General features: G+C 41.2%; 2 protein-coding genes across 3 annotated transcripts; one reads left to right on the top strand and one right to left on the bottom strand.

Annotated features, from left to right (window-relative positions):
- Positions 1–321: 321 nt before the first annotated feature.
- On the bottom strand, positions 322–8,731 carry hid1a (HID1 domain containing a). Its single transcript, XM_023410095.2, has 19 exons — positions 8,595–8,731; positions 7,768–7,917; positions 6,535–6,705; positions 5,956–6,072; positions 4,833–4,939; positions 4,575–4,691; positions 3,811–4,018; positions 3,656–3,712; positions 3,426–3,566; positions 3,235–3,325; positions 2,990–3,141; positions 2,803–2,881; positions 2,461–2,625; positions 2,120–2,347; positions 1,784–1,935; positions 1,622–1,708; positions 1,436–1,527; positions 1,165–1,323; positions 322–1,075 (listed from the first exon to the last, which is right to left on the bottom strand). Exons 1-19 carry the CDS (start codon positions 8,658–8,660, stop codon positions 1,012–1,014), a joined length of 2,403 nt encoding a protein of 800 aa, XP_023265863.1. The 5' UTR covers positions 8,661–8,731; the 3' UTR covers positions 322–1,011.
- An 825-nt stretch (positions 8,732–9,556) lies between these two features.
- Positions 9,557–14,999, top strand: LOC147818894 (protein VCF1). 2 transcript variants are annotated; one of them, XM_087175077.1, is made up of 3 exons: positions 9,557–10,130; positions 10,661–10,778; positions 12,235–14,999. In XM_087175077.1, the coding sequence occupies exons 1-3, from the start codon at positions 10,114–10,116 to the stop codon at positions 12,454–12,456; spliced, it is 357 nt and encodes a 118-aa protein (XP_087031203.1). In that variant the 5' UTR covers positions 9,557–10,113; the 3' UTR covers positions 12,457–14,999. The 2 variants fall into 2 exon arrangements, with proteins under 2 accessions (XP_087031203.1, XP_087031204.1); XM_087175078.1 differs by lacking the exon at positions 9,557–10,130 and adding an exon at positions 10,190–10,334 and having other exon boundaries at positions 10,654–10,778.
- The last annotated feature ends 216 nt before the right edge of the window (positions 15,000–15,215 follow it).

The raw sequence follows: 15,215 nt of genomic DNA, 5'->3' as shown, positions 1-15,215 counted from the left end.
AGGCTATGTATTCCTGCAAAGAGATTTGAGAAAGTGTCAACTGGCTTTTAATTGTCAGTGTAAATGTGAGTGGAGCACTCTAGTGGTCATGGTGTAAAGTGCAGCTTTCATTTCACACAGCATTTTTGTGGCTAAATTCCACAGATGAGACCTCGCAATAGTTGGGCAGTTAATATGGATATGTGTAGGTTTAACAGTGTTTGTGTGAACTAGGCAGGTGCTCACTGAGTAAATGGCACCTCTGAAGTATTTGTATTGCTTGAAAGTTGCACAGCAGTTGGTCTCCATTAAAGCACACACTTCAGTAATGTGACTAATACAGACGCTTATGAATATATATTTTCAGGAAAATTTAAGGAAAATACAATTTTCAACATCAAGCATTGTAAGCATAAGCCAGCCAGATCTTAACTTAAACCTGGCCATATACATCAAAACATACAATCTGTATTATTGTCTCCGAAGTCCTGGAGAGTTACATAATCACATAAACTACAACCATAATAACGGACAACTCGTAAAGAGTGCAAGTTCACTTTAAAGCATGGCAAGTACAACAACGTGAAACACCAATATTGTGCCAGTTGAGATATGTTGGAAAGCCTCTGTTGGAAAGCACCATATCTTCTATAACAGGTCTGACTGAAAAGTTAAACATTTCCTCTCTCACGTCTATGTTGTCAAAAGAGCAAACGCTCCAGTCATCCTGGTGCTTCGACAGACATTCTGTGGTCTTGAGGTCTGAAGAAATGTACAAACACAGTTGTTACGGGCAATAATGATAATTCTATCATCTGACCTCTTTATTCGAGCGTCATCTCCTCACTCATCTTAGGGACTCTACCCAAGTCAGTGGTGTAAGGGGCAAGCATTACGAAGACGGATGATTATGTTGGCAAGTTAAACACAGTGAGGTTTACCGGGAAACCAGATACTGAGGGGAAGATGAACCCTGGTGGTGAGCAGTCCCATGTTTTTTTTTGTTTTTTTTTAAGTCAAGAAGCTGCCTGTCTACATCCTCTGAATCTCAAAAAGGCGGACATCAGTGTCATACCAGATAGGAGGGTCCACATTGCTAGAAAAAGAAAAAACAGAATAAGATTAGTTTTAGTTGGTGTGAAAAGATGACTATTTGCATAATGCTCATGCTTTCTCCTGACTCACCGCAAATAGACGACACCCCACATGTAAGTGCGAAACCACATGGCAGTGCCTGCATTGGCCTGATACTTTCTGATTAGGATAGGATGAGGAACTGGCAGCAGACCCACTAATGTGCCATGCTGGAGAAACTTCAGGATCTCTGATTCATCTGTCAAACCCCTGCAGCGAAACATGAGCAAAAAAACATTCTGGAAATATTTCTAAAGAATCTCAGCCAATATGTGACCTTTTTATGTTCTGACCAAAAAAAGAAACAGAATTGTTTATATACTTGTCGATGCAGATCTTCTCCACTTGGGGAACTAACACTTGTAGAAGACGCATGATAGTCTGCAAGGGTAGCTTACACTTCCAGGAGAGCACCTAGGGCAAAAGGGGTAAATCTGCATCAATTACCCATTCTGTTAAATATCCAAAAACAATTAAGGCAAGGATGAGAGGAAAAGATGTTACTGACCCAATCTGGCGTGGGAGCCCAAAACGATGTTGAGGACGCACTTGACAAACGTCTTCTCTCCATTTCTGCTTCAGTGTAGAAAACATCCTGATAATGTGAAGAAATAGATTTACCAACAGTGCATATGCTTTTAAACGCATGCACACAGACACACACACTTACTTCATTATCTCTGCCTGAGTTTGACTCTGTATCACTGGTCCCGGCGACTGCGCTTTGGTCTGGGTGGACGGTGTGTGGGGAATCTGTCTTTGGGACGGACACCATGGTGCCATCCTCTGACACCTGTGACTTCTCGGTGAGTTTATCGATGCCTGCACGAAAAACAGAAAAACCAGTGACTACTCGCAGGATAGGTCTGGTGAAATTTCATGCTAACAAGACAGACTACCTCGCAGTCGAGAGATAGAAATTATTTTACAAAATGTGAAAAGCTAAGTAAGTTGACCAATGAGCCAATTCAACCCTCAAATAGTAAATAGCATACAGAGTTAGTACCTGGTATAGCGACCAGACTGGTCTTCAGTGTACCAGGCTCCGCTGGCACAGCAGGGTGAGAGCCCTCCATGGACACGGTCTCCTGGGAGCTTGTGCGGGAGATGACATCTGGTGACTTCCTCTTCCTTTGCAAAGCTTTTTGAATTGAAGATGGATCGGAGGGCAGGTTGGCCAGCTGATGGAACACGTTACGTTTGCGAATGATGGCGTACACCAGGTTGCAGTTTCCTGGAGGTGAATGAATGGACAGATTTTATACGCGCAGATGTGTCTGCAAAAGCTTCAAAACAAAAAGCCCTTTCTAATACTTTGAAGTTTATAACAGTCAAGCTTTCTCTCACCGTCAAACTGGTACTGGATAATATTGTTAAAAGCCTCAAGAAGGAAGAATACAAGGTGATGGTTCTGGGCTGCAGAGAACAGAAACCAGCTGGTGGAGAAGGCCTCCAGCAGGTGGAGCAGTTTATTTGCTGCCACCATGGACAGGCTCTTCAAGTAGGGAGACACTGCAGAATAAACAGAAGGAACATAATAATCATGTAAAAAAAAATAAAAACAGTAATTTTCTAACTAATCAAACATGTAAAGACAATTATTTCTTATGACATGACAAAACTTTATAATATTTGATGTTGCAAGTCAAGTCTGCGTATTGCCCAACAGATGGCGCCAAAGCAATTCACCATTTACAACAATGGTGAGCAGACAGTCGAACAGAGGCTGGAGACGCTGGTGGCCTGTGGTGATTATCTTGTGAAACACCTACAAAGCAAACAGAGTAACAGCGGTGAACATGAGCTGTTTTTTTTAAATCAGCCAGCAATAAAGAACAATACCAGTCCAGACTATGAAATGTCGCAGGTGTCTCACCACTATAAGCAGGTCAGCATGAGTCCCTGTGAACACCGGGATGTCCATCGGTACATGGATGGAGTAGGGCTTATTCAAGCGCACGCCAAAGTTTCTCTCCCCGCTCAGCAGCAGCAAAATGAACACGCCAATGTGCATGAGTCCTACACGGGCTGCACCCGAGGAAAACACGTCAAAATAAACTCACATGTAAGGCAGAGGCTTGTTAGTAGCAAGGGAAGTGATAACACTGAGGTGAGACTTACACTGGTCAGCCCTCGCATCGTTCAGGTAGTAGAGTATGGGAACCAGAATATCCAACACATCACTGCTCTTCAGGACAAAAAACAGGAACTTCTGCCATGGAAAAACAAAGAGGTCTGTGTTGAATAAAGACAGCACAGACTTTTAATGCCTCATCTGACCAAAGAAACTCTTCATTATAGTTCTCTCCAACCTTATTGAAGTCGCACAGCTTCCAGAAGAGAACCAACAGCTCTTGGTGGAACTGGATCTTCTTTGTGGAGTTAGGCAGATAAGTCTGAGTCAAAGGGTTGGTCAGCAGACGAGCCAGGCCCTTCAGTACAAAGTCAAAGTCCTGCCAGCAGGAGAACACAAGAAGCTTTGGACAGGTGATCTTAACAGGGAAAATCTTTGCGTATTTTACAGAAAGGATGATAAGAGTACCTCCTCTCTGTGAATCCTTGACAAATAATTCACAAACAGGTTTTCGGGGCCTGTAGACTGCACAAAGATACAGAGATTTATTTCAATGACATTAAACACGTGCCATATAGTCGATTCATTGATTTTTTTTTTTCCCTGAGGTCTAGGTGTCGTACCTCTTGTTCCTCCATGCTGGATGGGGAGGCAGGGCGGTGGGGAACCCCTCCGTCGTGCTCCAGCGTCACAATAAGGATCTGTACAGCCTGCTCCACTAGCTGCTCCCGGTAGTCAGAGAAGAGCAGGTGGTTGTAAGGGATGCCGTAGCCCACAGGATCGTAGGCACACACCACATTCAGCAGAGAGGTGAACAGAGGCAGAGCATGTCTAAGGGCAAAGACATGAAGACCAATCTGAGCGAATCATGTGCATCTGTGAGTCTCTTTCTTAAATTATAACGTACTGTAATTTCTAATGAACTGTCCTATGTTAGTCAACACAGAAATGATGTAGTGAAATCCTGAAGAGAAAAATAATGTGGAAATACAGACAGACTTGAGAGTTCAAATTTATGAATTTGGAAATAGTTTTTTCAAAAAATGTTAATTTAAGGTCAACTTACAAGCTTTTATTTCTGAAATTTCATTCACATCTCACTGACAACTCAGCCACAACCATCTCCATGAAAACTGAGCAAACTCCACTTGTGATGAAGATCATGAGATGCGTTTGTAAGCTCTGAAAAACCTAGTAAGTGGACCTTTTTGTCAGATAAATCTGCTTACAGGTAGTCTGTTTATTCACATGAATGTGAACTTGCATAATCAAGGTTTTACTTCTTGTGCCATTTAAAAAATCAGATAAAAAAAAACAAAAAAAACAACTGACGATTTGATGAATGCACGTCGTCACGTTGTTCAAACATGCGTGGTTTTTATATCACCTATTTTCTGTGGAGCAGAAGAAAGTCACCCAAGGGTTGAGGACACTGTTGTCTGATGATGGAGGCAAGTACATGGCCTCAGAGAAGCAGGTTAGTAACAATCTCAGCAACTCTGTCCTGAAGAGGGTCAGAGACAAAGACACAGAGGTGGAGAGAAACAAAAACCCGGTCAATCCGACGTGTAGATGAGACAGTAACGATACACTGATCGTGATACATGTCTTGCCAAACACAGCTGGACACAGTCGGCCGACTCACCTATTCAGGTCATGGATGTAGTTGAGTGGAGGGGACTGTGCAAAGCCCACCCCTGCCTCCCATATGTATTCACAGCTGTCTATAGACTGCATGTTCTCTACAGAGTCCTGGGTGGGGCAAAAAAAACAAAACAAACAAAAACATTCAAATGTAATAGTTTTTTTCAAATTGTAAAAAAACATTTCTCAGAACATGTGTTCAGTGACATTGCAATTACATTTCTGGTTGTCTATACTTTCTGCAACATCTCCTTAAACCTAAAAATATTAGGTTGTTTAATCGTGCATATTAAAATGAAATGTTTTTCGATGTGTCTAGTTAAGGTAGTGTTATGTTATGTGTTATGTTAAGCGTTGGAAACTAAAACAACTTGTTTAAGAATCTGAACACATGATGATCATAGTGCATAAACTACTGTTTATGCAAGGTTAAGGTTGGGCAACAAAATCATCAGGATTATGGAAAAATTATCATTGTTAAATGGAGAATGTTGGTAAGTCATCTCCAAAGTCAAACGCTTTGCTCACCATAACAGCCTACACAGCTTTATTTTCGCCTTCCTACACTTATGCTTCTTCCTGCTTTGGCACTATCAGTGAACATTGTCTTAGAGAACAGTTACTTTCAACTAAGTTCTGTGAAGAGCTAAATCTGAGCCCATTTTTGCATGATGTGGTTTAATGGCAAATGTAAATATAGAATGACGGGGAAATAATGAGCATACTATAATGCAGTTTACCAGGGAAGTTTACACCGCTCAAGAGCTCATTGTGATCTGCAGAGTTGCGATCGGTCATGCAACTCCTTACTCGTGAGAAATTCTTCCTGGTGACGCTGAGTGTATCATCCATCACTATCTGTTTCTGTCTTCTACTCAGAGAAACTTGAATGACAGGTTGGTTGGGCAACTTTAGACCAGGAAGAAGGAAGTGGCGCTTAAAAAAATATGTCTAACCTTTAAAACAATTCAATTAGAGTAAAGAGAGAGAAAAAATATGAAATGTTTGTGTTCCACTATTATCGCAATGTGTCAGCAGCAGTTTTGTTTTTTTTCTTGGATGGTGGTGAGATGTCAAGTTGATGACACTGGACTTCACAGTGTTTCAGGACACTGGGTACTCACAGGGCCTCGCTTGTGGCTGTGCACAGTGAAGTCAGGGCAGAAGAGCAGGTCAGCGATAGCCAGGAGCAGCGACTCGGCCAGTGGTCGAGCTCCGTCATCATCATCCAGCTCATCTGTCTGGAAAGGAAGGTTATATTTATGAGACTAAATCCAAATGTTGAATGTTATTCCATACCATTGACTGAAAAAAATAATGACGGAAATGGTAAAATGACTCAGTGCAGCTGAATTTACCTTGCAGCATCACATTTCCTGATCTACAGGAGAAAAGGTAAATATACCTCCTTACAACTGGAATAAAGGAACCAACTGAAATGATCAGCTGAGTCACAGATATATACTCATGAAAAGGATGGGTTTATAACCTTTATGTATTCATTATATTGTATAACTAGAGTGAGTAAGACTCTGGGAAGCCTCACAATTTTGTATTTTTGTAACTGAGATATATTTTTAGCAACAAACAAAAGCATGTTGTGTTCAAAGGGAGATTGTGCAAGCGACAGTGTTGCTGCCTGATTATGTTAACACATGTTTTTAATTCTTAAAATAATCTTTCCTTTTTCTTTGTCCACTCACCCCAGCCCGCCCAGCGCCAGGCACCGTCGACCAGAAGAATCCTCTCCAGTCCTGGTCCTCAAAGATGTAGGGAAGGATGCGGGTCAGGATGCAAGTGCAGTTCAGGATCACCTGCTTCTCCCTCTCTGTGGGGCAGCCAGACTCTGCACCCTGCACCAGCTTCTCCACGGCCTGAAGAGTCAGGAGTCACATGAGAAGGAGTATGTATGGAATGGGAACCTCTAGTGAGCCGGGCAAATTGTTCGATTGTTTTACATCAGACCAATAAAGCTTGCTATAGTGTTTTTTAAATTCAATCTTAGTAATCCGATTTGCTTCAGCAACATCGGCGCTGCTTTGCAGTTGGTTAATGAGGCATCACTCAGTCAACATGCACAGTATGACAACAAACATAGTAGTTTCTGGCATGTTTTTCCATTATAAATTATGGTAATGCTGTTTTTGAAAATCAGATTCTTTGTAAGCTGATCGTGTGGGCAGTGAAGAAAAACCATCACAATGAACATATTCTTATAATATAAAATGTCTTATTTATGTCATCAACTAGACACATAATGAATTTGATTTTTGAGAGCAAAGATGCAACATCTGAACAAAGGCAACTGTCGACAATGCTGAAGTGTCTCGATTTTGTTTGGGTCAGTAAACATGAAGCTATGTGCAGCACCTTGTAAATTGTTCATTAAAGTCTGTTTATACTTGATATCAATTACACTGGGGAGTACACTACATATCTACACTTTGTTTCTTTTAACAATGAAAATATTTTGCCTGAGACAGGGCCATTTGCTGCTGTTTTGGGCCTTTGACATAGATTTACTGTTGAAAATGATTCATTATCTACATTTCATCAACAGCACGCTGCAGCCTGTGTCTAAAATAGTTAACAAACCCCTTTGAATCCGCCCAGCTTCAAGGGCTCTCCTCTTCTCCTCTTTATTTAATTAGGCTCTAAGTACCCAGTATGCCTGTTTTGTCTCTGATAGGCAGCTTCAAATGGAAGCTGGGAGAAAGAGACAGGAAGCGAGGGGAAAGGAAGGGGAATTGACTCACATATTCCCACATTTGAGAGCATGAGGCAGTGCCTGGCTGACAGACGCCAGTGCTGGGCTCTAACCAACAAAATCCTGCATCGTTTTAAAAATAATATTATTCCACTAGGCAGCTTTAATGTAAGCATGCAAAAATGAAACATTGTGCATAGATGTCAGTGATGTTTTCTATGAGCACTACCTTATAGCAGAGGGTTGCTAAATTTGAGGGGGACTCCTCTCGAACAGCTCTTATCTCTGCAGCTGGCACCAGTGCAAAAACATCCTGGACCGTGGTGGTGGTGTCTGCCCAGAACTGGTCCCAGAAGGCATCGTCTGTGGCTTCCACTGGCTGTAGAAAATATGTTTACATTTTACTTCCCTTAGAACTGAGTCAACGGGAGCATTTCATGTCAGTGAGATTTCAAATAAAAATTGGCCTGACTGATCTTGTATGGCATTGCAGTGCGTTAAAAGATCATTGTGCCCTTTTCATCATAATTCATACATGGTTGTTTAGTCTTGCATTGTGCAGCTCATCCGAGGCCTAGCTAATGGCAATGTAAACAACCTCTGTTCCAGCAACAGTGAGGAGGCATTATCTGGCACACTGATCCAAGCACAGTCCACCTGCCGCATCTGCAAACGTGGTCATTTCGAGACCTGCGTCACCAGCTTTGATTCAACTACGCCATCACTTATCTTATCGTCAAAACTAAACATGCACAGACTGGATGAAGGTTTGTGGTAATCTGCATCGCATAATCGACCGTCATTTAATCCAACAGTTTATGACAAATGCAATCTATTTGTAGTTCGGTGCATGCAATCTTAAACATCGACATTATAAACATTTCGATTATGTAAAATAAACATATGTAAATTTAAAGGTCTGTTAGCAATATGAGACCATGTTTTTCCTGCTACATGAAAAGCGTTATCTCATCTCCTCGGTGATGCTCTCCGGTGCGCTCATCGGCTCTGTCTCTCTATGTAATCCTTTATTCAAGAGTATGGAAGCGCATATACCTGTGTTTTTGTTGTCAGCTGAATCACCGCTTTCCTGAAGTTCAGTTTTGAATCGGTGCTGCCCATTGTGATTATTTCCCTTAATACTAACAGGACCGCTGCTGCTGAGAATCCCCGATAATCTCACCTCCGTCTTTCGCTTGAGTCATTGGCGGAGGCGTTTTTTTTTTTTTACACTATTGGCTGGCTGGACGGGCTGCACGACAGGGTGTGACTTCCGGGTTGAGAAGATGTCAACCCTTCACTACGGTTGGATGTTTTGTGTCCAGCATTTGAACTGCTATTCAAAACAATATGTTTTTCTTATGTCCTTAGGCTGGAAATTGTCCCATACTTTGGTAGGTTATAAATTAACCATAATTGTTTTATGGGTAGGTGGGCTGCTGCACCTGTTACATTGTAGATTTTTTATTGCAGAGAGTTCGGTAATTTCAACCCGTAAAGCAATTATTACATCTACCTCCATGTGTGGAATAAAACGTTTCTATTGTAAACAGCGACATCTTTTGGGAAAAATCATATTGTGCCAGGCCATAGGCCAATATTTGTCTACTGGGGGTGTCTGATTAAGGCTAATTACATTTTTATAGCAGGACACTAATTGATAAAGTTATGGCGTTTAGCAAACTTCAATGAATCATTAAATTAGTAAGCAGCGTTCTTGAAGACTAATACGCTGCAAAATCTGCACCAGCGTCTTTTCATGTTGCTTTGAAGTGCTGCTCGTGATATTCAAGTTTCTTTCCGAAATTAGCTTATGTGTGTAACATACGTGCAACCCAAAATAAGGAATAGGGTACATTACTTTTGTTACCATTGTTATCATTATGACTGTCGCGCTCACTACTCTTTACATCTCTTGATGTACAGGATACTCTACTCTAATTCACCAACTACCATTACATAAGTAAATATAATTTTCCTGACAGCCCCTGAAAGCACCATTACTAGTCGCTGCCGTCTTTGCGCAGCCGCAGTGCCATGTAAACACAACTGCCGCGGTTGGCTGTATCTCGGGCTAATATCGCTAACTAAATTGAGCTCAAAGAGCCGAAATTTTACTCGGCTTGCGGTGCAAAGATTATTAGCCTTCCATGAAAGAAACGGCGCCAATTCTGCAATATGCGCTGTAGTCAGCTAACTAATTGAGAGCGTCAGCTAAGAAGGTTAGCTAGCGGCGACGTTAGCGTTAGCTTGTAACTAATGATAAAGCGTTTGAGACTGGCTTGTTAACTAGCTAGCCCGTTATCCTCACACCTTTTGTAGTTTAATAGAATGTGGAATTTGTAATTATTCGCTATATTTGTCAGTGTTACAAAAATGACCAATTGCACCACGTCATTGTTCAGCGTAATTAGCTAGCCAGACAAGGTTAGTTTTGCTAACTCAGGTGACAGGCCATCGACTGACAGGAAACAAGCTACGTTTACAAGTCGATAGCATCAACCAGCCGGGTCCTCCAGTCTGGTCAGAACAAACACAACAAGGAAACTCGTCGTGGTTGATTTAGTGTCATCATATGTTGACTGAAAACAGGTGAGCGAGGTGTTCCGTAGTTAATATAACGAGTAAATGTTTTCTGAAACAAATAGCTGAGTAACGTTACTGTGGCCTTTATTAGCCGCTATCCTCAGCCATTTAAAAGGCTGTTCCTTATGCTACAGATGATCGGGATTCACATATGCGAGCAGCAGTTGGTCGCGCATTTGTTAGGCCAGCGACATAACCGTATGAATTTGACAATTACACAATTAACTTTCTTTGTTCTGATTGTTTAACCGTTCGTAACACAGCTAGCCTATTTTGGGTACAACAGCGCAGCTTGCAATGCTGTCAGTCATTATGTAATGACTTTAACATTTAATATGATGCCAGTATAGCGTTATGTGTACACTTTGGCAGAACCAGATGAGAGTGGAAAGATAATATACTGTCTTTGCTTAAAAATCTAGCAACCTTCCTTTGGTGTTTTTTTTTTTTTTTTTAACAGATTGGTGAGACTATACATTGATGTATGACCAGCCCAGTGATTGCATATATGTGTGTGTATATTTGTGCCCAAACAGGAAACGGCAGCGCAGTGGTGGTGATGAGGAGAGTGGCCACCTGGTGCCCCAAGCCAAAAGGCAGAGCAGAGCTCACCCTCTCTCTCCTGAGCCAGGCCGGGATGCTTGGGACTCTGAGGTACAAACATGTGTCAGTGGATATAAAATCTTAATACTGAAGAAACTGAAATAGAAACTGGGCAAACAATTGTCCTCAATTAACTTTTAAGTAGCACCAGTTTTTGTTAGACATAAGGTTGCTTTTACGTCTGTAGTTCGGTTCACTTAGTCTGAATCAAAAAAACAATCAAAAAGATACATTGTATCTGTTCACTGAGATTTATTACAAGCAAACAAACAATCTGGGTGTAAACATGAAGTTATATGCACTGACAGGTAAGTCATTCATTGGACAGTTTTGACGACAATCATCCTGCATCATGAGCGTTGCATGTGCCCACATAAGGGAATCGCACTTGGGGACTGAAAAAAAAATCATCTAGTAATTTACTGTATCTTATGTGTATGCTTTTTTGCTGGTGGTAACAATGAGCGCATAAAGAAACGGGTATTTATGAACATTATTAATCAAAACTGCATCTGGATCTCAGATGTCACAGATAGTGACAATGAGGGAGAACCAGGATAAAAAAGAGCATCTTGTACCTTAATTATGTCGTCCTTTGTAACTTCTTTTCACTTTCAATGATTAACTGAAGACTTTTTAAATTGTGGGAAGTCCTCACACTTGTGGTGACGAGTATGTGTTACAGCATCAAATTATTTTTGCCAAGTTACATAGATCACACAGGAGATCGCTTTCTTGACAGTTCCCATGATCGATATCATGGGAGGGATGTAATAGTAGTTCTGCTTTTGCAATCACACTAAAATCACATGTGTTGGTGCTTTCAAAACACAAATTAACCACATCAGAGTTTGCTTGGGACAAACGACACAACTACACAGGAGGTGTTGCATCCGCGTTTTTCAGTCATCCGTCTCAAGCACTTAACTTCCAGAACAGATTTGCTTCTATTTTAATCAATCCAGCTGTCTACATAGGCCACATAACGGCTTGCATCTTACTTGAGCTATATGCATATAAATTGACCTGAAGTGTATTTTTACACTATTTTTCTGTAACTACTTTGATTGTGTATTGGGTTTTCAGAGCTGAAACTTGGGTGACCCACACTCAATACTGTGCATGAACGCACAATCCTTTGTTGACATACATCGAGTACTGAAGTTGCTGCTGCTCTGCTAATGTGCCGCTTTCACTAAGTTGTCCGTGTACAGTTCGCATCATGTTTTCACAGCTTGCACTCCAGCATATCTATGTGAGTCTTTTTTAGAGGCTTCATGGGTGATGAGGTCATTGTGTTGTTTCGGCAAATGTCATACCTGACCTCGAAACATGTCAGTTTTGAGTCTTTGAATTTCACAAAATGAAAGACTAAACTGAATGCCACTATAGTCTCTGAAATTTATTTCCATGTGATTGTAGAACGCCTTGATGTTGAAAGATTCATACCATAAACGGTGGACTACATTTCCTAGCACACTGCTAATGTTGACATGTTGCATTTCAGTCATCCAACAGTGAGAGCAACAGCAGCATCAGCAGTCCAGAACATGCTGCTGGGAGCTGTAGCAGTCGGTGTGTTGTGGGCCCCTGCAGTCCCCTCAGCTCTGGCGACTCCTCAGAACTGGCCGGCCCTACAAACCTGGTGTCCTACCTGCAGATCAACCGCATCCTGAAGGAGGCCCACTTCCAGAGCCTGCAGAGCCGAGGCCAGCTCAGAGACACATGATGACTTAATGTCCTTTTGTCAGCCACCAGAGGACCGAGTCCCTCAAGAATATTGGAGCACCACATGCTGAATCACTTCACTCAGCTCTTCCCCACGCATCTCCAGTTACTGTGATATCTCACAGCTCTACATATCTGTGGATGGAGACCAGCTCCTGGTCAGGTATCTGGAGGGTGTTTATCATTCAAATAAATCAAAGTGATAATTATTTTAGCAATAATAATTGTGTGATCCACTTCAACATTTTTTGTGATCCACTTGATTTCTGACCAGTCTGGTTTACATGCTGCTCTCAGAGCCATTGTAGTGACTGATTGATGATGATAAATCCCCGTGTTTTGTCTTATATGTTGTATGAAAACAGTGCTACTGGAGCTGTCCAAATGGCACCAAACACAATTTTAGGCCGGTCAGTGTGACCTGTTTAGTCTCCTTGTAGGGTACTTGGTTGTTTAATGCTGAATCTGATGTCTGTGTAAGTACATGGACCAGTCTCAGGGAGGATTTGCACTTGTCTTGGACTGCTCATTTGTTTTCATATTCAGACAGTGGCTCCTTTACAGGGGGGCTGTAGAAGCCATGGGTGTTAACTTGGCCAAGGAAGTTATTTTCTATTCCTATTTTGTTAGTTATTAGAGTATTTCTTGTCTTGTTTAGATTTCAGTTAAATGTAGTGGAGATTCAGGAAGCCATGGAATAAGTGAGTTGATTTTAGCATGGATCATACATTAAAAGGATTCCATAATACTGCCATACATGGGAGTTTTGAATAAATTTGCAAATTTTCCACACAGGTCCACAGTGAGGTCCGGTGTTGTCTCCAAGTCTGTTCTCCCGTTGTTGTGTTTCTCGTTACCTTAACATGTAACCTTATCCTAACCCGAGCCACTGAGGAGAGGGGGCACTATAAGAAACGCAGTTGCAATGGGAGGGAAACTCTATCTGACGGTGTAAAAGACTTTGACACAACAACGGTAAAGAGACTGACGGCTGGTAAAACCTTTACGGACCGATATGGCAGCTCACCACTGGGAGTTGTCCTGGTGTGCTTGATGGCCATTTTTGTTCTGCCGGCGGCTGCACTTTGTCGACCCGTGACTTGGTGGGGGGGGTGTTGTCAATGAAGTGTGTTAACCAATAAATGTGGCTGGTGAGCATCCTAACTATTATATCTAGGTTTCCAACAGAGCCCCCCAAACATCCCGATGCGTAGGCCCGGTGGGCTGCCATGCTTTGAATACACTGGCATAAACCGTGCACATCCAATTCTAGGTGAAGATTCAAATTTCATAAACATACTTGACTGTTAAAATATTGTACAGCCTTGGCAGTGGTGTCCCCAGGTGTTTCTTTCTCGCTATTGTTTTTATGTTTTATTTTGTCCACATCATGTAATAGATAAATTATTCCATTAGTTCTTGTAAGCACTAAAGTTTGTGATCTCGACATAACCCATGTGGTCTTCTCATGATCATTAGATAATAACGCTATAGATTGCGACACAGGAATAATCCTCTACAATCAGCAGCATTGCCAAATGTCACTCATATTTGATACCAGAATTTAACACTGTTTATAAACTGATGCAACTACATCCAAAGGAAGAGTCCATGTATGGTCACTATTATATTCCCTTACAGGATGTGATGGTAGACCTGTGCAAGTCATCTTATAATGGCCTTGGATACAAAGCAGTGTTAGGTAGAGATGGCATAATGTTTGTGGATTATGAATAGATGGATGAATGCTCCATATTGTGCATCTTTTCTAATAATGGTGAGAATGCAGAGTGATTCATGTCAAGATTGATCACGAGATAATTATGTCGAGATCATGAGAGAATAATTAAGAATATTTTGATCATTATGATGGCTTCTCGTGATCAGGTGAAAAATGTAATGCGAGTACAATATTACCAACTTTAGTTTTCTTGTGACCACAAAAAGAAAACAACAATAGTAACACCCATGAAGTCTACAACCTTCCAAACTTCGTTCGCAATCTTTTATTTTTGTATTGGAGTGCTGTTTGATGTGGCATTTGAGCATGTAGGGAACTGTAGTTCTTTCAGTCCAGAGGGGGTTACAGTACAGCTTTTAGGAACAAAAAGACATTCCCCTGGCTTTGTTTGCAATATTACTGGAGCCACTAAAATGCTGTTTTAGTTGCAGACGAGCCTCTCTACCTGTGCACTACCATTCAATGGTTGCTGTGAATGTCTGTGTGCACTGAACATCCAGGTACAAGCACTGACCGTAAGGCTGTGCGTCTCTCCTTTTCTTAAAGCGGGATTGGTTTCGTTGCTGAACCTTTATCCCAGGAGTAAGCTCAGCTGTTTATTTTTATTTCTATTTTTTCAGACTGGTGTGTCAGAAATGAAAGCGTTTTGAAGATGTGGTTTATTTTTTTTCAATGATATATTTTTTGTATTTAGTAATGTACATGACATTAACCTGCCATTGTTTTGATTTTTCTTGTAAATATTCCTTCATTTCAAAAATAAAAGTTAATGTTTTTGAACAAAGACATTCTTTACACTTTTACATATGCATCATTTTTATTATTTATCATTGTGATATAAGTTAAACAAGGGTGAAAAGTCGAGGCAACACTTACCATTTTTCAGAATTGTATAATAAGACTCAAATATGGTGCTGTTTGGATGGTCTGGGTCTATAGTATTTGAACTGAGCTTCACAGAGGAAATACCTGTTAGGTTTGCAAGCTATGTAATGTATGTGCATACAGGAATTCCCTCT

This window comes from Seriola lalandi, unplaced genomic scaffold (assembly GCF_002814215.2).
Source record: "Seriola lalandi dorsalis isolate HSWRI2012SDOR001 ecotype SW California unplaced genomic scaffold, Sedor1 jcf7180002054412, whole genome shotgun sequence".
NCBI classification, from domain to species: domain Eukaryota; kingdom Metazoa; phylum Chordata; class Actinopteri; order Carangiformes; family Carangidae; genus Seriola; species Seriola lalandi.
Note: the sequence above shows the minus strand (reverse complement) of the source record. Positions and strands in the feature narration are given on the sequence as shown.

Excerpts from the sequence above, each read along its gene's own strand:
- hid1a (XM_023410095.2), bottom strand. The coding sequence starts at position 8,660 with ATGGGCAGCACCGATTCAAAACTGAACTTCAGGAAAGCGGTGATTCAG. Across the intron at positions 4,019-4,574 it reads TTCTGCTCCACAGAAAATAG|ACATGCTCTGCCTCTGTTCA; the intron begins GTGATATAAAAA and ends CTTTGCCCTTAG. Across the intron at positions 1,936-2,119 it reads CAGTCTGGTCGCTATACCAG|GCATCGATAAACTCACCGAG; the intron begins GTACTAACTCTG and ends TTTTTCGTGCAG.
- LOC147818894 (XM_087175078.1), top strand. The coding sequence starts at position 10,250 with ATGCTACAGATGATCGGGATTCACATATGCGAGCAGCAGTTGGTCGCG. Across the intron at positions 10,335-10,653 it reads ACATAACCGTATGAATTTGA|CAAACAGGAAACGGCAGCGC; the intron begins CAATTACACAAT and ends TATATTTGTGCC. Across the intron at positions 10,779-12,234 it reads GGGATGCTTGGGACTCTGAG|TCATCCAACAGTGAGAGCAA; the intron begins GTACAAACATGT and ends GTTGCATTTCAG.